Raw genomic sequence first — 26,557 nt, 5'->3', positions numbered from 1 at the left:
TTTATCTTAATTTATTTTGTGCATCTGTTAGCCAGATATATCCTAAGGTAACACAAAAGCCTGAGACCTCGTAATGGTGTTATGCTTAGCATAAAACTGGATGTAATTAAGCATTTCAGTTGTGGCGAACAAAATAAAATTGTGTGTGTGTTGAATTTTGGGTCTGGGAATTCTCACAATTTTTCGCCATATAAATTAATGGTAATTGCTACTTCATTTTACCCCATTACAGCTTAAGGAAAGGTTTCAAAGGAACACTCTACTTTTGGATAGCGGGGGAAACCTGTACCTTTCTTCCAATGGAGGGGACCCGGACAAAAAGATAAATGCCAAGACCAGGGTCAGTGACTTTAAAGAACATCTAGAACTTGTCAATGTTCATACTGCAGGTGGCATTTCATTACTGCATGGAATTTACTTTGGCCTCTTACTTTAGCCAAGCTTTCACCAGTGGTGGTAAAAAACAAAGTAGCTGCTTATGGTCAAGAAGGAACTAGCTTATGCACATGACTCTTAGTTGACATGAGCGGGGATTCCTGAGGCTGGGTAGTGGTCACTAAATGGTAATAAGTGGGCACATGATTTGGGGAGTCTATGCCCCAATTTACTTGGGGAGTGAAATTTGGGAAATAAGTGAAAATTTTTAGTTTTCATTTGTAAGTTCAAAAGAGAAAATTGGCCAGGTTGTGAATCCACGTAAGAAGGATCTAAGGTCTGCTGTGCACTCACTTCTCAGTGTGGGCTAGCTCTTCACCCTACAGGTATGGTTCCAGCAAGGGCTGCAGTAGATAACCTTTGGGGTCTGGTCTTTGATTTTATTTCATTTTATTCTCCAAGGAAGAGCATAGCTAAATACTGAGAAAATTCTTTACCTTATCAGGGACGATGAATGGAGTAAAGGGATTCTACTTACTGGATTTATATAGCTTTTCCTCATTTCTTGTTGGGAGATGGATACACACCCAGATTCTGTTGCTGCTTCCTCTCTTAAGAGACTGACATATGCTTTTTGTTTTTACAGCAGAAATTGATGCAGAATCACAGGTTGTGAACATTTGATGCAGATGGAGTGTTGTGGGATTTCGCTTATTTTCAGTGAGACTCAATATGATAAATTAATGTTATGTTTTTCTCACTTAGCTCTAATGTTTAGGGAAAAAAAGAACAGTGGTTTCAGTTGGCATTTTTTTAAAATTTGAAGTTAAGGAACTTACAGGGAAAATAAAGCTAATGAAAATTTAGATGATATTTTCAGATGTCATTTTTGAGATATTCAGTCTACGAAATAAACTGGCACATTTTCTCCTTTTATATGCTTAAGATGAGTGACTTAAGGTACCATCTCCTCTCTCTTTTTATGCCTTAACATATTTTGAGGTACTTTAAGTGGGAAGTAGTCTACTTGGGATAGTCTTTGAACCAATTTCATGTATAATACGAGGAATTGAGGAGATTTGGGAAGTCTGTGCTTAAAGTAAATAAATCTAATATATTAACTTTGTCCCCAGGAAGCAACCTGGCAGAAAAGAGAGATCATTGGCCTAAGATTCAGGGGAGACAAGTTCTCGTTCGGATGCTGCTGTTTTCCATCTGGGTGATGTGGGGTTAGATTCTACCAGTCAGACTTTCATTTTCTCTTAAATGGGGTGGTTGGGCTCATTGTCTCTAAGTTCCTTCCAGTCTCAAGAGGCTGACTAAGAAAGCCTGTATTACATGTGTTTTAGGCATGATGAATCAGAGCTGAAAAATCTCACCTTAGGGTGAGCTTCGCTTTGAATTGCTCCTTATCCTGTGTGAAATCTGTTCCCATTGCTTTTTTTTTTTTTTTTTTTGAGAAGGTGACTTAGTTGAAATATGGTTTCCTGGTATGGAAGACTTAAGTGAATCAGATGGTGGAGTGGTGGAGGGTGGATAGGAGAGAGCCAGGCAGGTTCCTGGCTTTAGAAGTGGTATCAGGTTAGACTAGTGGGAGCAGTTGTTTGAGACCCAGAGGAACATGGTGCCAGTGGGCTTTATTCACCCAGCCTTAGCTCTTCTTTAGAATGCGGTGACTTTCCAGTGCAGTAGGTCTTGATATGAAATGGGTGGGGATGAGAAGGGCACTCTAGGAATGTGTAGCTCCTGGCAGAGTTCCTTCTGGCCGTGCTCATGATGGGGGAAATCTGCTGGGCCTGTGGGCATGATAGAGTTCTGGGCTCTGCTTTACACACTTCGGAGGCCAGAGCCTCTTCCTTCAGGTCATTGTAATGGTCTTTGGCAGATCTTTTCCATTTCCATTTAATATTCAAGTCGAGGAACCATCTTAATCTATTCTTGGTAGTTCCTCACATGGTTTCTTTTTTTTTCCCCTTTTTATTATAAGCCTTCTTAAAATCTTTCTGGGAGTAGATTTAGAGAGAGAAGGAGTTCAGTGATTTCCTAATCGGGTCATTGCATCAGGACCACCTAGAAGGCCTTTTAGAGGCATGAATTAGAATCTTTGTGAATGTGGCCTGGGAAATTGTATTTTAAATTCTAGGTGGCTCTGAAAGGGTTGGTTTGAGATTGATCCAGTAGCTGGCATTTGAGACCCACTGATCTTTTTAAAACTCCTGTGCTGTATGTTGTTTGAAGGCGCAGGACACAAATGACAAAAGAAGTATATGTTCGGGCAGGCGCACCGCAGTTTTATATGAGGGGAAGATGGTAGTTTGTCTCTGTGTTTTTAGCACTTGTCTTGATGGCTCAAAGGACACTTCGTATTGCTTTTTATCTGTAGCTCAATATTGGTCTGATTTCCTCAGGGTCCATTTACAGTGACTCTGAGATCCCATTCCTGGGTCATAACTGACAGCTGAGAAGTTGTTTTATGTGCCTGATTTAGGCCATATGCTCATTTTAACACTCATCTGCCACTTTTCTTTCTATTTGCATAGATTCCCAAGATCTTCCTATAATTTGGCACAAATGACTTGGCATATTATTACTATGGAAGTCTTTAGTGTTATCTACAAACAAAAAGATTCTATGCTCCTGCCTTTCTGCTTTATAATTCTTAGGAGCCACACACTTGGGCCTTTAGGTTTAACTGTCAGTTTATACCTATTGTGCTTCTTGTTTATAAGTCCCATTCTTAACAGCAAACGACAACAGTAAAACCCAAAGTGACCTCCTTGGTGGTCTTAGTATTTAGTTTTTATTCCACTGGCTTATCTAATATAGAAATAACTTTTTCTCAACTCTTTGTTCGCAGTCCTTATGATTAGAGGGCATGTTTGTAGCTCCCTAGTGGCCTTTCCTCTTTCGACCATCAGTTTTCTAGTTCATTCCCGAATTCCTTCAAAATGCTCAGGTGACGTGACTGCTATGCAGTATTGATCATTATTGATATTTAAATTTTGGACTTTGTTCTTGCTCATAAGACTTTAAACAGTGCAGAAGTATGTAAATAACAACAACAAAAAATATCTCTTCTTTCTGCCCACCTTATACCTTACGCCTCAGTTTTCTACCAACCATTCTCATTCCCCAAAGTAAATGTGTTTCAAAGCTTTTTTCATGCAGATATATACACCCTTCCTCTTTTTTTTTTTTAAGACAGAGAAATGAGGTCATAGCATATGTGTCATGCAGTTTTCTTTTTTAATTAATTGTCACGACTCTGTGTCATAATTATAGGTCTACCTCATTCTTCAATGGTTGAGAAGTAGTCCATAGTTTGGGTGTACTTATGCAATATTTCCTGCTGATATATATTCTTTTGGTTTTTCGTTTTAAACACTGCTACACTCACTGAACATTCCCGTTTCCATGAGGTAGATTCCTAGAAGCGCAGTCACTGGTACCTTTTAATAATCACTTCGTGTTTTTGGTGGTTGTAGCGGGGACTTTACTTCATCTGTTTGTTTCTTACAGGTGTCATCTTAGATAAAATTTAAGGCAGAATACAGCTTAACATCTCATGACTCAGTCATTTCACTTTTGATAGTCTCATTTCCCTGATCTGAGTATCCTTGAAAACCACTTTGTTTCCTCAGTGGAGGGCAGGGCCTGGCACCTGGGGAACATGCAATAACTCCTTTTTAATTACGTAAAGACGCCCCAGGTGTTTTCAGGTCTTAGTACTTAAAGGTCAAGAAAGGTCCTTGGGCTTTGGCCTCATCTGCTTTCTCTAAGTTCTGGAGAGTCCATGACTAAGGAACTGTACAGCTACCCAGCTGCAGATGACAGGAGGTGAGAGGCAAGATCATGTGAGAATGTTTGACTTTTTCCTCGGGGCTGGAACGAAATCCTTTTTTCTTGGATAAGAAGGTGGGGGTGGTAGGTGGTGTTCTGCATGACCACATCCTGCATGGGGAAACTGTCATTTTTAGAATTGTTTGGAAAGCCTGAACCAAAGGAGTCATGTTTGCAGCGTTTCAGTGAAATGCAGATCTCAACCTGGTGATTTACGTAGTTTCCCAGTTTTCAGACGTGTGCGTGCCCCATCGTGGATTTAGCATGTCCGAACACTTCCTTGACTCTTATTTAGTTTGGAAATCTTTTGGACAGTCAGCTATTTTTTAAATCGAAATGTTATTTTAAAAGGAAACTTAATTTCACTATTGAAAATGGAAAACCATTATTACTTGCCATAACTAGAAAGTACCTTTTAAAAAAACCACAATGAAAACAAAACAGTTATTGAAATCTAGCTAGGTGTTGTGCAGAGGGCTCAGAAGGAAGTTTAACAAATGGTGGAGATGTGCTAAAGGCTTCCTGCCACCAAACTGAAACTTTTTCTTCATTGAAAAGGGGATAGTTTTTATGTATGTGTAAACATTAAATGCTGATCCATTCAGGGTTCATATACCACTTAGAGCAGGGTTTTTTTGTTTGCTTGTTTTTAAACAAGTCCACCACACTTTGGGAAAGATGTAACTTGTGCCTTGAGGCAGAACTGAGCTAATTTTCTGGGGTGGCTGTGGTTCAAATCATTAGCTTCACTGATGACTAGCCATTTAACCTTGGACCAGTAATTTTACCCCTTCAAGTTCCAGCTTTACCTGTAAATAGACAAAATAGTACTTACCTATGGGGTTATTGCTGCTTAAATGAGAGAACATGTGTAAATCATTCAGCATTGTCTAGCACATGCGGTATTCAGTAACCATTAGCTGATATTAGTAGTCCAGCAGTTTCTATCTGTCCCCAAGTCAGATGGGGATGAAAATGGAACTGCTGAGGCAAAATGAGAGGAATAACGACACCTGGCAAGTTTTGTGACGATTAAGAGACTGGCTTTAGTTTCGAGATTATATATATATATAAAATATATATATATATTTTTTTTTTGCTGAAATGTCTTTTATAAATAATGTGGTGGCATTTTTTTTTAAATGTCCTTGGCAAAACAAAAAAGTGAGTAACATGTTAGTCCCTATTTGTGGCTGCGGGGAAAGCTTGTCTATAAAATTTAAAAGTCTGGGAGCCCCTGGTATAACAGAGACGTGTGCACTGGCAAATGTGGAACTCTTCCGAACTTTAGAGGTATCGTCCATTGAACTGTTATTTAGGAAGGCTTAAGTAATGTGTGGAAAACTTCAGTCGTGTGTGTACTAGTTACTTAGTGGCACAGGTATGGCTAGTTAGGCAAAAATACAGCAGGCAGAGTTCTGGCTTCTTTGGCTCCTGCCCCCACAGAAGCCTTCTAGCCTCTGGTACTTTAAGCCTGGCCTGTATTTCATCACCCTCCTACAACACTTATCACTGCTCCCTCCACCTCCCCCCCTCATAAAAAACCCACTTATCAAAACCTGAAGTTTGATATATTTGGAACAAATTTTTCCACTACATTGTAAAACATTTTTTCTTTGCCCCACCGGGGACGGGATAATACAAATTTTGGGGGGATTTTCTGAACCTGCAGTTTCCCAGGGAAGAGCAACGTGTAGAACCAGCATAAATTGGTTCTTTGCAAGGAACAGCCGCCTACCTGGCCTTGACACCTTTGTAAGGACCGGGTGACTCACATCCCAGTTGGCCCAGTGCTGTTGCAGTTCACACCTGTTGTCTCAGCATAATTATCAGTAACACCCCCTTTTCACTCTCGGAAGTGTCCTGATTTGAGTGATAAAATGTATGTTAAGTGGGTTTAGTTAAGAACTGTCAAGTCTGGAGAAAAGAGTGTGTGGTGGCATAGTTCACAGACCAGTGTAAGCAGAAAGTGGATGGTTCTGTGAGTCTAGCTACTAGAATGTCCTGAGAAGAGGAGGGCCTGTGGCTGAGAAGAAAGACCTCCCTGGAGAGGAGGCTCCCTGGGCTCGAGACCCCAGGCTGTGTGCTTGATTCTGGCTAAAGCTGTTAACTTGGGGCCGGTGGCTGTATGTTGAAAAGGGGATCTTGCGATGGTGGAAGAGACAAGTCTTGACAGAGGCAAAGGAATAAAAGGCAGGAGAAATGAGTAAGCACAGGTGAGAATACTCAGCTATTCTTAAAAGCAGCTGTGAGCTATGTGGATTCAGTGTGCAAGGTGAAGGCAACTTGCCTAAAGTGACAAAGGGTCTCTGGAAGTTTGGAGGAGAGAAATAAACAAGAACTGAGGCTTCTAAGTTTTTCTGTCCAGTCTCTGGAATACACTAATAAGGTGTTAGTGAACTTTTAAACCTTATGAATTCTGTTCCAGGAGGGAAATTCATTACATTATAGCTTTGAATAGCAAGGGGCATTTTTATTTTTGGCAACACCCCAGTGAATCAGTACGGCAAGTGTGATTTATCTGCTTACGTAATAGGACTTAACAGGTCTTCATGAAAAGTGGTGTGTTCTGTTCCTCCCTTTCCTTCCTCCCCTCTGTAAGGGAGAGGAGATCGTAGGACCAGGTCCTGGAATCCTGCTGGGATCTATTCCGTGTGCCATAATTGTGTTATTACTCTTGGCAGGTGAGCCCTTTCACAGCCCAGAGCCCGGGAGGCTGCCTCTGTTCCGTAAAAGCCCTGAGTTATCTTGTTAAACTCTCCAGTGAGAGCTTTAGAATCTCCTGAGACCTCTCGCAGGCTCTCTGTGGGGCAGAGGCCCAGCTCCCCATTAACCCCGCCCTGCCCCCGTGTTAATCATCGGGATTCTAGCTCTAGAATAACTTTCCTACATAGCAAGGCAGTATAGGGCTGCTAGCCTGACTGCTTGGTTCCATTAACTACTTAAGAGGTCCTGTATGGGTGCTCTGACTGAAAGCTCCTCTTACTCTCTTGTCAGAAGAAAATGTGTTTCTTTGATTATTAACAGGAAAAGCTGAAAGCCAATGCAGAGAGAAGAATAAGCTTGGGACTCAGATAATCTGAGGAACAGTAACTCAGAAAATTGATTTTTGAAAGTGGTCGATGGCACAAGGCTAATTTTAAAGCTACCCCATGTGTCCTGGCTGCTCATAAACTTTCGTTGAAATTTCTATGCTTTATATGCTAAAAGAATGTTCACTTATTTATTGAAGAGAGTGACCCCCCACCACCACAAAAAAAGGTAAGAGGAATCTCAGAGCTGGATATTATGGTTTGCATAGGGCAAGTAGAATATTATGGATGTTTTTAATAAAAATGGAGGAGCACTCTTTTCTGAGTGGTGCCTGTAGTGAAGATATTACAGCGGGTTCCAGATCGTGGCCAAATGGCTTTCTGTTTAACTTCTTGAAGTGTGCACATCTGTGTTATGATGAAGGATGGGGTGGGCTGGGGCACTAGTGTATAGTGGGAAAGGAATGACCACTTGTAATTATTCCTTCATGACAGTTTTCCTAGTGTTTTAATGATAAAGAGAATCCTGGGATGGTATGTTTTAGCATTCAAGGACTCAAACATGTATTGTAGATTTGTGATTTGTGCTTCTTTATTTTGATACCTAAAATTGACTACCAACATCTCAAATAGGAAAAGTTTCCAGATAAGTTTGGAAAATAAAACTGGAAATTTAAACTAGACTTTGGGTGATGAACACACAATAGAATATACAGATGTCAAATGATAATGTACACCTGAAAATTATGAATGTATTAACCAGTGTTACTCCAATAAACAATTAAAAAAAAACAAACTTGAAATTTAATGCTTTTCATAGGTAGCGTAGAAGTTGAATTGAAGTTCTCCAGTCAGTCCTGCATGTAAACCAAAATGAGCATATTACAAATTCTTTAGAGATGATTTTCTCTGAATAGTATTGAGTATTACGCTCAACAAACTACCCTCCCTATTGCTGAAAGTTCTGGAAAAAAAATGCACATAACTTTACAGAAGCAAACCTGAGGGATAGTGAATGCAACAGTCTTCACTTCTCTAGGATATTTCGGGACGTCTGCTATTCTTTCATTTAGCCATATCTGGTATACGGGCCTCCTGCCCCCTTTTTATCATTGGATTATGATTGATACTTTGTACATTGTACATTTCGCTCAGGGACACTGTGACAATGGCAGTGCTGTGAGGAGGAGAAATGAGATAACTGCAGCTACAGCCATTGTGGCTAGGAATAGCTGCTTTCTCTCCCTCCCTGGATCAGGAATTGTGGTTGCACTGATCTTCTGAGCACTGGAGTTGGGGAGGAGGATGGAGTCAGTTAAAGGGTGGGGTGGGAGCTGGGCTTACAGAGCCTGTTAACTGAGTACCCCTGAGACGCAATCCCAGGCTCTTCACCTGCCTTGGCCACCCCCGCTTCGATTCCATTTGTCCCTGAAGGGAGGGGGAAAGGGCTGTTTGCCATCAGGACCATTTTTTCTTGGGTTCCTTAACAGAAGAAGACCTGCGTCTTTGGGGAGTTGCTTCCTATACGTGCGGGGCCAGGACATGAATTCAAGAGAAATAAGATCTTCAGCCTTCCTCTCGCATACATGCCCACACGTAGTAGTTATGAAACAGAGTAGGCATGCATCTAAAATGTGTGTGAACCAAAAAATTGCATTAGTTATTGAAACCCACAAAATAAGCTGGAGCCAGCTACCCTAGAAGTATATATTTTGAAGTGTTTAAGAAAAACAATTGGTGACTTTTTAAAGTGTGTTAAAGATTTCTGGTAGTCCCTAAACCAAATCTGTGGACTAGGGCTCCAGTCTGTGATTGTTCGGTAAACACTATGACAGGCTGGGTTGTAGAAAACATTGAGAATTGGAATCGTTAACACTACTCGTGACAGGCACAAGAACACACCTGTAATACTTCGTGCACATGCAGTGCTTAGAAGAGACCCTCAGGGTCTAGAGTTTGATGTTAGTGGCTGCATTGTACTTCAGTTGGGGTCTGGTTGGTGGGGTGTGATGGTTGGGTGTGAGCCTGTCAAAGACAGATGTGCCCCGGCTTGGTAGTAGGCTAGACTTGCCTGCGCCCTCTCCACTACGCACCTCCCTCCCTGTCAGCGTCTTCTCTTTCTGTCCACTTATATTTCTCTGTGAGCTTGTTCCCTGAAGATAAGAGGAAATAATATTACTCTCATCGCTATTAGTTTAGGCATTCAGATTTGTTTTTGTTACCTCGGTGTTTGGATATAAGCTTTAGGATGTAAATCTTCCGAGAGATTCTTGTCTATTAAACAAGAATAAATAAGAGCATCATGGAAAATATAATCAGAAGAAATGACAGCATTTGCTCAGACACAAAGTATCCCTTTGGGGGATATAGGAAGCGACTGAGAAAAGTCGGAATACAATTGAATATTGAACAGTTAATTGGAAAATTCTCGGATGTGGTCTGGGATATAGATTTGAGTGGTTTCTGTTGAGAATAGAGTAGACTTGACAGCTCACAGGAAATAATTAAGTGGTTAGAAATGAATTAGATAAGACATTCTTGAAGGAGGTAACAAGGGAAATTCACCATCTCATAATAAGAGGACTGATGAGGGAAACGTGTTGAAGAAATGTTCCCAGAAATAACAGGAATTTCCTAGGGGAGACTGAAATGATGCTGAAGAAAGTTGGAGTTGCATTAGAGAAGGGAGAGACAATGCCGGACAAGGTATTCAACTCTGGGAATGTGGAGAATCCTAGGTGAGGGGAGGACTGGGCCAGGACATGTTTGCCTGTAGGTCATGCTGGGGAGGTAGCACGCATTGGAAAACATGGGCTACCTGTTGTCTTTTGGTAGAGAAACAGAAAGAGCATCTGTGAGTGCAACACATGCTCTTAAGAGCTTGGCTCTTGTTAGCTTCAGCAAAAGTCCACTAAGCTACCAGCTGCTTAAGGACAAGGACTGTGTCTTGTTTTTGTGTCCCCTCTCCAGAATCTAGCACTGTTTGATACACAATAGGGCCATTTATTTATTTGAAAAATGCTTATTAAATGCTTACTTTGTCTCTGGTCTTGTTCTGGGTTCTGGCGGGTACTGTGGTAGATAAGATAGATATGGTCCTTGCCTTTACAGAGCTCGCAGCGTAGAGAGGAAAACTGAAAATAAACAGTTATACTATTCAATAGTGTGATGAATTCCATGGGAGGAAGTATAGCGTGGTCAGAGTACACAGCAGGGCGATCTGACCTAGTCTGGGGATTGGGAAGGCTTCTTTGAACAATTTAAGCTGAATTTGCTGGAGCACCTATGTGTCTGAGCCAGGCAGTTAGAGAGGAATAAAAGGGCAGGGAATAAATAACTTTCTTGGGCATACGATAAATGTCACCTGAAGATCTTATTAAAATGCAGATTCTGATTCAGTAGGTCCAGGTTGTATCTGAGAGTCTGCGTTTCTAATAAGCTCTCAGGTGATTGCTGGTCTGTAATTGCCTTCAGAGGCTTTCTGTGCATTCTTCTCCTTATGTCTCTCCTTTTTATTCTTTTGTTTCAGTTGAGAGATGATGGGATTTGACTGGGTCGTTTCCCCCCAAGTCTGTAGCCATAGTGGCTGCAGTGATATAAATGTACAGCTTTCAAACTGTAGGTCCTTAGCAGTAGGGACTTATTCTTCCTCTCCCTTCCATGTGTTGGCTGAAAATACTACTCTCCTGCCCTTCTGTGATCCTGACAGCCTACATCATAGAGAAGGCCGAGGGAGGTGTGTGTGGGGAGAGCGCAGGTGCAGAGGAGGAAGTCTTAGGGTTTGGTAAGGACAAATGAAAATAAAGTCTTAAACTCAAGGTTCAGTTTCTTGCAAATGAACATAGAGAATTTCTCTTGACATTCCTCTAAAATCTTTCCCTTTGCTTCTAGATTAGAGCAGGAGTTCAGACACTGATGATTGTTTTAATTCTCTAATTCCTCTTTGATAATAAAGAAAGCCAACTCTCAGATTGTGACCAAGATTGTAAAGCTAAGGCTTCACTTAAACAAGAAATTTGTATGGTGCTCTTGTCTCTTATAGAATGTTCTCAGTTACTCAAACTCTGAACTTTCATTAGGTGTTTATCAAGACTTTTGAGACATAAGGGCTTTCTGGTCTTTCTGAACATAAAACCTAATTAGATCATATATGTAAAAATTTAAAATCCCTACCAAGTAATTAGCATAGCGGAAGGGGATCTCTTTTTGTGGGAGAATGTGGCAATAGCCTTTTTGAACTGTGTGCTCAGAGAAGTTTAAATTTTGTGATTTCAAAGTGTAGCATTTTATTTCATTTGGAAGAAGAACATGAAACAATGAGTGGATCACATAGAAAAATCTGGTCCTTGGAACACGATAATAGTTTGACATTCATTTTCTCGGTATTGTGTGCTTGGGGGTGGGGGAGCAAGGTGCAGAAAAGGACAAACTTTAAGAACCATAAGTGAGATCTAGTTCTAGCGTTTGTTTTATTTGAGGCTCTAAAGCAACCAGTAGTACATTTAGCAGCTAAAAGAGTTTTTTAAACTTTATTTTGAAATAATTTCAAACTTGCAGAAAAGTCATGAGAATAGTACAAATAACTCCTATGTCCTCTTTACCTGGATTTCGCCAGTTGCCATATCATCCTCTCTGCATTTATTACATACAGGCATTCATAGTACTTACATTCTATAAAGTTGCAGACACCAGAGTAGTGAATACTGAACCATTGCTTCTGTGAGAATTACAGTTAGGTTCCTGTGAGCCTCTGGTCACCACATTTTCAAGTAATAATACATAACCCTGTTCTATGTGTGCTTCTGTTTAAAGACACTGTAATATATATTGTTGATTCATTAACATTGACCTTATGATCAATAGCACTATATATAATTCATGCCTGAATGGAATTCACCTAACATATTTTCTCTGTAAGGCACATCACCACAGCTTTCTCCGTGCTTAGGAGCACTTCAGAACTACCCCCGGGGTCATTTAAAGCTTACACAGTGAAATCTCCAACAAAAAGCCCTGATCACAGCAGTGATTTTCCTTTACCTTTTAATAGCCTGAGTACTTGACCCTAACTTTTTGAGAGAGGGGTCAAATCCTGCAGTCATAATCTTTAGTGATGATCTTTTTTATATTTCAGAGTCAATTAATGTTTTGTCTTTTGTAATTTTTACATACAACTGTTACTCTGAAAAATTTTTCGACTACCAGAATGAATGTCTCTGAAATGACACTTCACATTTGCCTGCCATTTAGTTTTTCCTGAGTTTTCTTACTCTGAGTCTTGACAACAGTCAGCTCCGCATGAGATAGTGAGGACTTGGCTCTGCAGAAGACCTTCATCCTGGGGACAGTCCTGATAACTGGCTTCTAGGAGATTGTCAGTTTCTTCATGACTATTTGTGTAGGCACTAAGTTACAGCCTTGTTGTTCTTTTGACTCATGGTTCTCATGTATTTTGTATTTGGAGTTAGAAAGTGCACTGGGAAAACCAGTGTTCTGGCCCCGATGCCCTCATCTGACTGCCACAGTTCCCTCGGCTGTGAGTGAGGATAGCAGCGCTGCCCCGCTTCCTCAGAGCCTTGTGCGGGTGAAGAGGGCTGGAGACGAGGGAGAGGGGGAGAAAAACCCATGTGCCTTTATCGTTTCTTGAGTACCTGCCAGGTGCCAGGTACTGTGAGGCAGCTCACTTAGTAGTCATAACAAGAGAAGATGGTAGTGTTACCCTCATTTATGGATGAAGGATTATCACGGTGTTTGGAATAATTTTCCCTTGAGTTTGTGTTCAAGCTCAAGGCTGTCCGATTTCAGATTTCATGGTCATTTGAGGCTGTTTGCCAGGACACTTTGTCAAGCTTGAAGTTCAGTATGGACTTAAGATATGATACTTATTTACCATTACCTCTGAGGACAGATTCTAACCAGCACTTAAATCTAGTTTCCTAGAGATTGGGTATCTTAACTGATAAAGCAGGGAAACTAGATTATAGATTATTTAATTCTTTTTGACTGAATTTAGTGGTGGGAGAACTTCCATGATTTTGATATTTACTTCTATATCCTCAGAAGAAATGTCCATTTTTTTGTATTTTACATACTCATCCTATCTTTACTCTGGACCATATTTTGAGCCATTTCTTATAATACCAAAGTTGGCTAACATTAGTGGGTCTTTGAGCCAGCCTCTGTGCATGTTTTATTCTGATTTAGGTTTCATACCAACTCTCATGGGTGGTCTTCTATATTTATTTTATAGAAGAGGAAATAGAGCCAATTAAGTAACTTTCTAAGGTCACCACTGACATTGATTTGATTCTGGAACTAAATTTTTATTGTCACATACCACTGCTTCTGATTATAAAAATGAATGGTTTGTATAACTTGAAGTGGTCCAGAATTTATTTTTGCTCTGCACTTGCTATTTAGACTGCCACAAAACTAGTTTTCATCTTACTCTTATCATGTTTTATATCATGGGTTTGCAAACCAGCTTTTTAAAGAGCCAGGTAGTAAATATTTCAGGCTTTGCAGGCCATACGGTCTCTGTCACAACTAATCAACAGCTGTTCCAGTGCAAAAACAGCCATAGACAATTACAGAAAGCAGTGAGCTTGGCCATGTTCCAATAAAATTTTATTTACAGGCACTGAAGTTTGAATTTCATACCCTTTTTATATGTTACACAATATCTTTTTGATTTTTTTTCAATCATTTAAATACATAAAAAACATTTTTAGTTTATAGATCATACAGAAACAGGGTGGATTTGGCCAGTGGGCTGTAGTTTGTCAGTCCTGCTTTTTATCATTCTGAAATTTTCTTCCTTCATGTCTCCCTTTTGGGTGTCATTTTGTAATATTAGACTCTTTAGTCTCTGTTGGCCTTGTATATGGTACTGTTTAATAAATGTTGGTTTGATTTGGGGCAGCCAGCTCATGGAAGCTTGACTTGCTTAGTGATTTAATCTCTGACACCTGCTCTGCTGGCACACATAAATGGGGATTTTAATTGGGAAAAATATTTAATTAGTAAGTAACCTCAGATACCATTTTAACAGACACCAGCTCCCCACATGCTTGTTTCTACATGTGGCATAGTCAGACCAGACATCAGGATTGGGGGACTTCAGGTCTAGCTAGTCCTTACTCTGCCATCAGTACTTTCTTTTAAGCAAATGTCACTTTACCTGTCTTGCTTGCAGACTTTTCATCTGTAAAATAAAAGAGCTCATTTAGATGTTTTCTGTAGCTTCCCTCTCTCTGTAGATGATCGTTATAGCCCCCCTGTGATTTAAACTTCACTGTTTCCAAACTGAGGTCCAATTTGTGATACAGCTGGTCTGGGAGCAGACACTAAAGCTTGTCTCTGCTGAATGTGCTAGTGCACCTGGACTGAGTGACATGGTATGCCGAGGCCATGAGCTTTTAGTTCATTGCGTTTGAGTGCTTGGCCCTCTAGTTTTGCCTCTTGCTCTTGCCAGAAAAAGGAAGCTGGCACTGTTGGCGAGCGTTCTGGGAAAGACCTCCCAGACCACGCAGCTTATGTTCATTTGGGATTGTTTGCTCTTCATCTAAATGACTTTTTAATTTTTAAGAGGTGATTCTTCCTATGGATGGAACCGCTCTGGCTGTGCCAGGAAGTTTTTTCCTGATTTCCTTTCTGAAATTTTCTCCAATTCAATTTCTTTTCAGTTATTCTTTAATTCTGTTTCTTTAGAACTTTTTTGCTTCATTAAAGTATTCACAACAGCTTCCCAACCTGAATGAATGGTAATTTTAGGTGAAGTCACCTTGTCCAGAGAAGAGCCCCTGGCCTGCTTCTTTGTCACTCTGATAGCTCCTACATGTGCAGCCTTTGGGTTGTGGCAGTTGCAGGCTTCCAGATGGCACAGTGGACCTTTCAGCCCAGTCACTTTCCTGGTTCTCTTTGCCACACAGAGAAAGGATTTCTTTCTACTTGCTGTATTGTTTTTCAGAAAAACTTATGTTGTTTTCAGTCATTTTTATCCTTTTAAGAGCTTTGCAGATTTCGCCGAAGTTCTGCTTCCTTCCTGAGACTTCTGTCTTATTTCTGGAGGACTTGAAAGTTTTCAGTAGCTCTCCATTCTGTGCTGAATCACCATGTCTGACTTTGGTTCTGAGTCAGCTGCCTTTAAAAAATTTTTATTTTTACTGTTCAGCTAAGCATCTTGTCTTCCTGCAAGATATGGAAATCCTCTATCGTGAAGTATACGTTTTTATGTCCTCATGTTTTTGTACTCTATATTAGATCTTAAAAAATTTAATTGAAATACACATACCATAAATATCCCCCTCTTAAAGTATACAATTCAGTGGTTTTCACACAACTATCACCACTGTCTAATTCCAGAGCATTTTCATCAATATGTAAAAGAAAAAGTCTGTACCTGTTAACAGTCACTTCCTATTTTCCCCTCCCTCAGCCTTTGGGAATCACTAGTCTTTCTGTCTCTATGAATTTGCCTCTTCTGGACAATTAGTATTAATGGAATCATTCAATATGTGGCTTTTTCCTGTTTGGCTTCTTTCATTTAGCATAATGTTTTCAAAGTTCATTCATGTAGCATCAGTCGGTACTTCATTTCTTTTTAATTTCAGACTAATTCCATTTTGAGTATGCTGCATTTTATTTATCTACTTATCACATGGTGGATATTTGAATTGCTTCCACTCTTTTTGGGTATTATGAACAGTGTTGCAATAAATATTTGTATACAAGTTTTTGTGAGGACATCATGTTTTATATTTCTTGGGTATATACCTGAGAATGGAATTGCTGGGTGATAAGGTAACTCTGTTGAACTTTGGAGGGCCTACCAGATGTTGCCAGAGTGATTGCATCATCAGCAATGTTTGAGGCTTCCAGTTTCTCCACATCTTTGCTGATACTTATGTTGTCTGTTTTATGGATCATAGTCGTTCTAGTGGCCAGGAGGTGTGATATGTCATAGGGGTTTTGATTTGTATTTCCTTTATGACCAATGAATGATGTTGAACATTTTTTCATATGCTTATCGACCATTCATATATCTTCTTTGGAGAAATGTCTTTTCAAATCCTTTGTCCATTTTTTAATTTGGTTGTCTTTTTATTGAGATATAATAGTTCTTTATTCTAAATACTAGACTCTCATCAGATACGTGCTTTTGTCTTTTCATTTCCTTGATATTGTCCATTGAATCACAATGTTTTTAATTTTGACCGAGTCCAATTAATCTTTTTTTTGGTTGCTTGTGCTTTCTGTGATGGTGTCATATATCTAAGAAACCTTTCCTCATCCAAGGTCACAAAGATTTACACCTATGTTTTCTTCTAAGAGTTTTATAGATTAACTCTTAAATTTAGGTCTCTGATTCTTTCTTTATTTCACACTATATACAAAAGTTAACTTCATTCTTTTGTACATGGATACCCAGTTTTCAATTTTTGATGGAAGGATTATTTTTTCCCCATTGAATTATCTTGGCACCCGTGATGAAATTCAGCCGACTATAAATGTGTGGGTTTATTTTGGGCCTTTTTGTAACATTTTAGTGCTCATTAGGTGGCTGTTCTAATTCTTTATATTGGGTCTTCATATTGGCAGATATTGCTAAGATATACATCTTAACAGGTGGATAGACCTGTTAAGCCATTCCTCCTTACAGAGCTAATAAGGTGCTCTCAGCTACTAAGACTCCATTCTCAGGTCAAGGTGATTTTTACTCTTGGGCTGTGAAAAAAATATGGGCTTTATTGATATGCTTATGGATTTCTATACATCACATTCTTTGCCCTAAGTATAGTGTGGCTTGGTTTTGTATAAGAATGATTCAGTCTTCTGGTGTCTGTGGTCTGGAGGTTTAAGAGTTAAACAAGCCAAATCATTTATCAGAATCTAGCGAAGACCTAATGTGGTGTGCCCGTTGCTGGGCAACATTTTAGTGGCTGCCCATGATGTGTTTCACTGTTGGTAAATCTCCTAGTAAACCTATAAGTGGGTTTGAACAGTTTGAGTCCCCATTTTCCTTCTCAGCTGGTTTGTTTCAGCCTTTGTCTCCATCCAACTTGTGCCCTGAAGCCAGGTCCTCAGGATCACGCTGTGCCCCTCTGCAACCTTTATTGGCAAAGCTGAGAAATGTCTAATCCATAACCTCCATCAAACTGACTCATTGTGACAGCTATTTTCACAAACCTCCTGCTGTATCAGGTAGGGCTGAGATCGTTTTTCTAGAATATGTCATCTTATTAATATAATTGGATAAAGCAGTTACCATATGACTTGATTTCTATGCCCTATAAATTAGCAATTAAAGATAATTACCGCATCCATGAAAGTTTGCAACATGAATCAGTACCGCTTTGGCAGAACAATTACCTGTGACAGTTTCCTCTCAATCTTAATATTCTTCTGAAATTAAAATTCTGCTAAACAAATGATAAATTTTACTTAGTATGTTTATCATTTTTCTGTCTCCTCTCCCAGTAGAATGTCAGCTCTCTAAGAATAGACATTTTTTTGTCTTTTATTTTACTAAAGGGTGCCACTTACCTAGAACAATGCCTGGCATATAGTAGGCTCTCAATAAATTTGCGTTGAATTAATAAATATGATTCAATCACTGAATAAAACTATGACAGTAATCTGCTGGGTGTCACATCTTTCACAGAGGACAAATGACTCGTTTTAGTGCCATGTGAGACGTTAGTTTGATATATAGACCCTTGGTTTTTTTCATATTTTACTTAAAGACATTTTAAATATTTTTTACCCTAGAAGCCATTTCTCCTTGGCTTTATTTGATGGAGAACCTTAGATAAGAGAAAGTCATTAAAATATTTTGGAGGAAGAACTCGTGTGAAGACTATTGACAAGTAAAGTAGGTAGAGGGAGTTGAACAGTATTTGGAAGATGAAATGGATATAGCAGAAAGGAGGTGGAGTGTGTTTCCAACTATTTCTGTTCCTATAAATAGTAGGAAGGAAACCAGTTCTTCCCTTATAGACCAATCTCCCGTCTGTAATGGTCTACAGACAGAGTATTTTCATACCTCTGCCAAGGCTATGGCCAAATGAAGGGGGGAGAGTTTCAGAGGAAAGATATACATGTGTCATGTCTTTCCTCCTGGGGGAATAGGAATAGCAGTGTCTGCCACATGAGTAGCTCTTCTTGTTGCTTAGGAAGTTGAATTGGTGGCTGCTGCTTGGTGTTTTGTATATTTAATAGCATAAAAGGTGTGGAGCAGCCTATAAAGTAAAAGTCATTTCTCTTCAAAAATGTTAATTTGAGCATTACTGTTGTCTGAGTGGCATTATTTGGTGCAGTAGCGTAAAGAGGTTCTGACAGCAGTTTTAGAACAGCATTCAGAGAGAGAGGAGGGTGTACAAAGGAAATTTTGCAAAATTCCCATGTACAAGTTGTTCGCCAAAGCCCTTAAATGGGGCCAGGGTAGTAGTAACAGATCCACTGTCCTTCTAGGACCTAGTGTACTAGGTAGAGGCATTAGAGGTGACACCTGATACTTAGAGGAAAAGGGGATTTCTTTTCATCAGTCATTCTGTTGTTGAGATTTTCAGTGGCTTTCATCAGACTTGAGAAATAAGGATTATTTCTTAGCCTGGGTCAGTGCTCACTTAATCAGTTTAACATGATCAGCCAAGGTGAGTTTTCTTGTGAACGGTCCTTAGCTGGGAGTTCTGTCAAGGTAGAGCCCTGCGGTAGACAAGACCGTGGAGTTCTCTGCAAAAGAACAGTCCTTGGAAAGGAAGCCGAATCGAAGGAGGGAAGGGGTACGAAGGGCCTACCAAGCAGTGCTGGCTCTCCTGGGAGTGCTCTATTAGTTTTTGTGAAAACTTGACTAAAACTGAGGAGCAGGCATTGGAGATGGAGGCTCTGGTTTTTTTCTCTTATGTAGCTGGACTCTCCTCAGCCTCAGCCCTGTTTGGAATTGGTGCATGAATGGTTTCAAGTGCAAGTATTCTACAACATGTTATTTTTGCTTCACCACTCCTGAAGAATTAACTATAAATGAATTAGATCCAGGCTTGCTCTTTTTTCCCTTTGGCCATCTCATTTCAGGAACATCAAGCATCCTCTGCCCTAGAATACCTGTTCTTTCCTGGCTTTGCTTTGTTTGAGAGCCTGTCTTTTTAGAATGTCAGTTCCCTGGGTTGATGCTCAGGGCATGGGTTCTCAGGAAAGGCTGTTTACATGGAAGCTGTAGATTTTAATTGCTGGTCACACTTGATCAGAAAGGATAAAAATGAAGAGCATGGCTTGTAACGAGAAGACAGTCTTTTATTATATGTGTCATGGTGTAACCAGGGAGGAGGCATTTAGACCAAGGTCTGTGTGCCAAAGGTATTGGGGACACTGAGACATTAATCAGAGCACTATTTTTAGATTGGAATGTGTATATTTGTCAGATAGAGTTTCTGTAAAAATGTAGTAGAATGGATAAATGAATTGTGGTGTATTCCTACAAAGGAATATATATGTACAGCTGTGAAAGTGAATAAACTAGCGTCTAGTGTTTTATATCAACATGAATGAGTTTTACAAAAAAAAACTAAGCAAAAGAAGGAAGTCATGATGGATACATGCAGTAGACTCAGTTTATTTAGACTCCAAAAATAGGTAAAATGAAATCGTATTCCGTAGAGATGTATACCTAGCCTGCAAAACTGTACAAAAAAGCACGGGAGGTATTATCACAATGGTTAAGATACCGGTGGCAGTCGGGAGAAGGAAGTGGCCATCGGTAGAGAGGGACACTGAGGGAATCCAGGGTCTGGCAGTGTCCTAGTTCTTAACTTGGGTAGTGGTTACTCAGTTGTTATTCTTTAACATGCACACGTATGTTTAAATGCACTTTTGTATTTATATTAATATTTCACGATTTAAAGCGTTAGTTGAGGTGGAGAGGTGACGGAGAATTGTCAGCTAAGCACGTGTGTAGGGATGGTTTCTCTTCAGACCCCTCCTTCCTTTGAGTTGGCTTCCTTTCCAAAGAAGAGAACTCCACCGTCTTGTCTACCACGGAGCTCTCTCTACCTTGACAAGACTCTCTAACCTTCTGTCTACTAAATTTTTAGCAGCCTTTTTTTCCCCTCAGAAATTTATTCAAATTTAGTAACAGAGAGTAATAGGTAAATTTCTAAAATTTTCCAGATACTGTTAGCTTTTCTTGTTTTGAAGCATGGAAATGAATCTGTCAGATCTAGTGAAGCCGGGGCTTGAGCTCACCTGCTGGTTAAATCGTGCCTTGCTGAGCAAAGACAACTTGAATAGCTTGGGTGATGTTTATCATTTATGCCTTCTCTTCTCCCACTTGAAATCCTCCTTTCTTCTCCCCTGCAAATATTGAAAAGTTAAATACCAGCGCGCTTCAGAGCTCTTTTCACAGTTGCAAGGAGGTTCTATGCCTGGTGCCTTTGATTAGAGAGATGAAAGGAGCTACTTAAGGCTTGGGAGCCTTAAGATGCTTCTTAGATTCTTCTGTTTTAATCGTCTAGAACATGGGTTTTCTAGATTCTGTATTCCTCTCTTTGCCTAAACTATGAGTGCTGTCTGTGACAGAAGCGTGCGCACGTGCTCTGGCTGCGCTGCTCTTCCAGGTGCTGTGTAGGGCCTTCTTCCTCCAGTTTCCCCTTTTCTTGGGCCTTCCATTGTGCCCTCAAATGGAATGTGTGGATGGAGACATCAACATCCGAAAAACTGAACAGAACACAGGTAGTGGTGCTTGCTGGGATGAAATCACAAAGGTTCTTAACCTCCACATCTCATGTGCTCTTTACCCCAGCCTGTTTTTTGACTTTTCTATCATTTGTTTAATTCCTACTTTTATTTCTGGGTCTCTCTCACCCAAGTTTTGACATGGGGATTTCTCTTATGAAACTAAAGACAATCTCGTTCATTTAGTCACTCAGCAAGGTGCCAGGTACAGTACTGTTTTAGATGTTGGGGATACAGTATCGAACAATCTATATTATGGTGCTGTTATCTCTAGACCGATGATTTTCTTTTTTTCCCTCCCCACACTCAGGTCCTTTCAGGGTGTGCCATCATCGTCAGAGGGCAGCCTCGGGGGGGTCCTCCCCCCGAGAGGCAGATCAACCTCAGCAACATTCGAGCTGGAAACCTTGCTCGCCGGGCGGCTGCCACACAGCCGGATGCCAAAGATACCTCGGATGAGGTAGGTGCTTCTGAGGCCTCCCTGAGGCTGTGGGCCCAGGTTACAGCCCAGACTCTTCCTCTACTGATACAAAGTTGATCTACTCTTTCTTTTCTGTATATTGTGAGTGTTCATATCACAGGACTAATGACTCTGGACATACCCACAGTGACATCCGTCAGTTGGTACATTTACCACCCTTAGCAGTGAGCCCAGGCTCGGAGCTTTTTCTCATACCATTTTCCCTAGGCTTAGAGCCTCTTCAGGTTTGCTGGTATTTTCAATCTTCTGTCTCTTGGAAGAGGTTAGCACATTTCGTAGGTAGTCTTGGCCATTTATGTTGGCATTGGTTGTGGCAGAGCGCTTTTATTAATATATGTTTGAATTCTCCACTCACGTTCAAAATTCAGAAGGATAGTCAGTGAAAAATCTAGTTCTCCTTCCCAAGGACTACTGATGTTATTGCTGTCTTGTGTCTTATTCCAGAGACAATTATTGCCTATCCAAGCAGACACTCTTTTTCTTTTGTAAAAGTTTGTGTAAACATGAATTTTTAAGGGAGGGAGCTTTTATCAGTTTCTCAAGACAGCTTGTGGCTTAGTAGTAGTTAAGAACCACTGTGTTATGGCGATTTGAGAGACTTCTGAGTTCTTGCTCCACTGTCCCCTCCGTTCCCCTGCCTCTAGTGCCTGGCCACCTAGCCTTTGTGGTCTGCCTTCAGGTCTTGCCTCTCCAGGCAGCCACTGAGTCCTAATTTGACATTGTTCAGTCATCTTGGCTCTTATTTGAAACACCAGCTCTTGGCTCTCCTTTAGTTGTGCTTTGGCCATCAAAAATGAAATTTCTGGATTCTAATTATTTGTCCTTTACCCCAATTTGATGATGTTGGGCAAGGTGGTACCTCAGCTTTCCTCTGCTATTCTGTGACACAGAAATGAAGAAGAGAAAGCACTTGGTGGGGATCTTTTATTTAAGGAAAATGTTTAGTTTTTTTCATCTGTATTTTCTTGAAGTATATGATAGCTATAATACAGGGTATTTTGTTGAATTAAGATAGTGAAGCAATGTTATAGACAATAGAGAAAGATCCCCCCAAATTCTGCTATCAATAGCAATTAGATTCTTGGGAAAATGACTCAGTAGATTAAAATCAGTTCTTTTTCATTGGTCCTCTCTCAGTGAGCACAAATATTGGAAATAGCAAAGTGCTTAGCAAATGCCTATAAAGTACTTAATAAATCTTAGTTGTGGTAATCACTAGTGTTATTCGTTGATTTCCGCTTTTATAAATACTCCTAGTACTGTTAGACCAAGTACTGAAGATTAAATCTCTCTCAGCACTTTTTAGATTTTGGGTGCTAAGTGGTTTTCTTGACCAACATTCTGAATAGTTCTTCCATTTGTTTGTTGAGTAACAGCTTTTCTGCTTCTGAGCGGAGAAGAATGTTGACCCTGGCCGGCTAGAGCCGATCAAGTTCATTTCTCCAGAAGGAAGAAGCAGTATAGACTCTAGGAAAGAAGGGTTTTAATTTCTTGTTTTGTGGATGAGAATCTAGGGCAGAGAAACATAAGGACAGTTGGAGCTTGTTCTAAAATATCTTAACTGTATTCTATATAACAGTACAATAAAATCTTACCAGAACTATCCTGGCTGAAAGAATCCCATGGAATATGATCCTAGCTTTCATTTTAGTTTCAGATATTTATACAGTCTAGTGCTTTTTGATTCTTCCAGAGCAACTCAGTCTCACTAAGTTTCCCTTGGTAACTCAAAGGTCCATGTGACATGAAGTATTTGATAGCTGTGGATTTCACCCTTTCTCAGCCACAGTCACTGTTTCTGTCTTAACAATCCGGTCCCTCCTTGCCCTGCTGTGTTCTGGTTTTTTTACCAGACCCTCGAAGCTGCTCTGGCTCAAGTTAGCAGTGACTCCAGCTGGTAACTCCAATCAGAAACTCGATTTCCCGCGCTCTTGTTTCAGCCTCTCCCTCCTCACCCCCCAATACTCAGGCCTTTATCAAGACCTAGAGATTTTTCCTCCTTAAAACCTCCCTTCTCCAACCTTGAAACTTCATTACTACTCCTGTTTTTCTTTGTTCAACTCTGGTAGTGTGCTTGGGATATTGAAATAATCTCTTTGCCTTCATTCTCCTCCCTTCTAATCTTTTCTTTATGTGCCCCCAGATCTCTTTGAAACAATCTTATTGATTCCCTTTCTTGTGTCATTCCCAGATACTTCAGCTGTTCCTCATTTCCCCTGTGACAAATCTAAATGCCTTAGCGGGGATTCAAGCCCATTTGTGTTTTGACTTAGTTTTTTCTTTCTGAACCCCCTCTGGCATGCTACGTTTCAGCCACGCTGAAGCATTCAGGTCTTCTAAGAGCCACTTGAGTCCTGCCTGCTCATGCCTTGGCTCATGCCACTCCCTCCGTCGGGAGCTCCTTCTTTACCTGTGCCCTGTGAACACCTAGCTCTGAAGATTCTCCTGCTGAGAAGTCAGCTGACCTCTTTCATTGTCCCATTTTCATGCTGTCATAGCATCCATAACATTTCATTCCATGTTTCTATGTCTTGCTCTACAAAAGAGCAAACTCTTTGAGAGGAGGGACCTTCTCTCTCATCTCATGCCTGGTCAGTGCCAGACATAAAGCAGGTATGCAGTGAATACACGCTTAAGTGAATAATGAGGAAAAGAACCTGAGCATCTCTTTTTTGAGGGGATCAGTAGATTGTGCAATGTGACATTGCCCTCTCTGGCTTTCCAAATTGTCTGGTATTTTCACATTCAGATAGAGTCAGGAACATTATTGCTCATTTGCTTCCCTTTGTTTCACTGTCCCAAATATCATTCACTGCCTTCCCTCCTGATGTCTTTTTTCACAGAAACTCAGCTCTCTCCTAAGTCCTATGGCAATAAAAGCAGCTCCATGGTATGTCCCCAGCTGTCACTGCCCTGTTGCAGGCTAATCCCCCAGCGTTGCCTAGCTACTCTAGGCAGCCTGGATACTGCATTGATGGTCACCGTGGGAATTATATATTTATTTCCCACAGATTTATTGAGTTCCTGTTATGTGTGAAGCTCTACGTTGGTTTCATGAGAAATATAGAAGTGAATGTCACAGTCCTCTGTCCAGTGGAGCTTTTGAGAATTGGGGTGCAGAGAGGTATTAGTTACATGTACAGGTGGGACAGTGAAATGATTAGAAGAGAAGGAGGGACAGGACATATTAAATGTTGGTCCATGTACAAAAGTAGTTAGCTTTATGGCTTTACATTGTTGGAGGATTTAATCTTGTTCTAGTATTCAGGGGTCCGTCATGTCCAAAGAAAAGATTAGAATTACAAAATTCGTTTCATCATGGCAGACATCAGAACCTTGCTTAGGTCTGGGAGCACAGAGCAAGCTGCTAGATTGCCTGCTGTTGGGCATTCTGTTGGGCATTCTAAAGGGAACAGGGAATTTTGAATCCCAACTACTTAACGGCCATTTGCTTCTTAGATGGAGCTCTGGGACATCATTTGAACAGACCACAGTTATTTTTCCCAATAGGCTGTGCTGACCTTATCTGATAAATAAATGCTTTAAGCAGATTTTCCTATACTTGACTCTTATTGTTTTGAGAGGCTCTGTTGGGATGGTCTTCACCATCAGGTAGCCTTCTGCTGGCTGCCCGTGTGAACGCTTGTACAGAGATTCTCTCCCGAGTGCTCTGTTGCTCTGTTGCCCTCATGAGGAGTGAGGCGGTCAGTCACTTTTCTGAGTCTCCTAATTGCCTTTTGTCATATAATATCTTGTTCAGTTAATTTGCCCAACCCCAGGTGGAACACAACTCGAGAAGGCTGGTTTAAGAAAGGATGATTACAGAAGCTAGATATTTTTTCTTATAAAATTAGGTATATGTTTTTTTCAAGACCTCCAGCGTGACTTTCTCTTTTAGCTCAGTGACCAGCTATAAAATGCAAGGTCCTTAGGGAAGGGTGCTCCTTCAGCAAGCTTTAAAAACTTTTAGGAATTCTGCTTAGTTAGTAGATATTGGAGGTTTTCCCACGAGGGCTAGATATTTCCTTGTGAACTGACCCTTGATAAATGAATTTTTACCAAAGTCTTGGCTTCCTTTAGGAGTGCTTGTCTCATTGGAGCCGTTCCAAGTGTCAGGAAGGCAGAGTGTTACTGAATTTTAGATATTAGTACGGCACTCAGAAATAAATCTTAGACATTAGATCTGATGTTGAGAATGTTTTTAGAGTAAGTGGATCACTAAGTTAATAAAAATGGTAGGAGCCTACGTTAACTTGACTCAGTAGTGTTTCTGTGATTGTTCGATAATTGGGCTTACTTATGAGTTATCAGACTCTTGGTGTTTTCATTTCTAGGAGTGGGCAAGGGGTAGAAATGGGCCATAAAAATATGGTAAGCTTTGTGTTGCCATTGGATGATTGAGTCTTTTGCTTGTTGGTGTGTGGAGAAGAGAGCATTAGATGCGTTAGTATCAGCTTGTTTTTGTGTCTTCGAGAGCACTTACCCACGTTAAGTTCTTCCTAGAATCATCCACAATTGATATCATATAACAGGACCAGCTTTATGAACACTAGCCCAGCAGGTCGCTTGGCTTCTGGTTTCTGGGAAGTCATATGGATGTTTTTCTTCTTGAAAAGCTTGTTGGATAATCTTCATGGGCTGAAAAGGTCAGCAGGGGGTTCCTTTTCAGGCCATGGATGTACCGTTGTGCCTTTGTCATGTGTATGCCGAGTTCTGTAGCTCCATAAGATTATAATGGATAGTCCGTGCCTATTGTATACCCCTCTTCCCATTTATACTTTGCATGTTTTCTGCATGTGAGTGCCTGCTGATCATATACTCCTAGAACTCTTACCCCCTCCTTCCTCATTTCTGTTGTTCTAAGGGAAATTAGGGCACTGAGCTAGGTTCAGACCATAAATTCAAGCACCCGTGGCTGCTGACTGTGACAGGGCTGCTTCAGAGGAGACATCTCCTTTTGTCTATACCGTCCTAGAAGGGATGGTCTGGGGATAGGTGAAATCATTCCTTTGCACAGTATCTTGAGGTCACATGGAGACTCTGCATCCCATTGTATGAATGTGTGGCTCACTCGTTATGTCAGTGTCAAAGCGATCTCTGA

General features: G+C 40.5%; 1 protein-coding gene across 1 annotated transcript in view; it reads left to right on the top strand.

Annotated features, from left to right (window-relative positions):
* The window catches only part of SND1 (staphylococcal nuclease and tudor domain containing 1), a 390,995-nt gene that overhangs the window by 5,584 nt on the left and 358,854 nt on the right, over positions 1-26,557 (top strand). The window contains exon 2 of the mRNA XM_039860623.1: positions 21,286-21,435. Within this exon, the coding sequence (XP_039716557.1) occupies positions 21,286-21,435 (150 nt within the window). The remainder of the gene's footprint in view (positions 1-21,285; positions 21,436-26,557) is intronic.

The sequence above is a fragment of the Pteropus medius genome, unplaced genomic scaffold, assembly GCF_902729225.1.
Source record: "Pteropus medius unplaced genomic scaffold, Ma_sr-lr_union100, whole genome shotgun sequence".
NCBI classification, from domain to species: domain Eukaryota; kingdom Metazoa; phylum Chordata; class Mammalia; order Chiroptera; family Pteropodidae; genus Pteropus; species Pteropus medius.
This window is presented reverse-complemented; position numbering and strand designations above follow the sequence as displayed.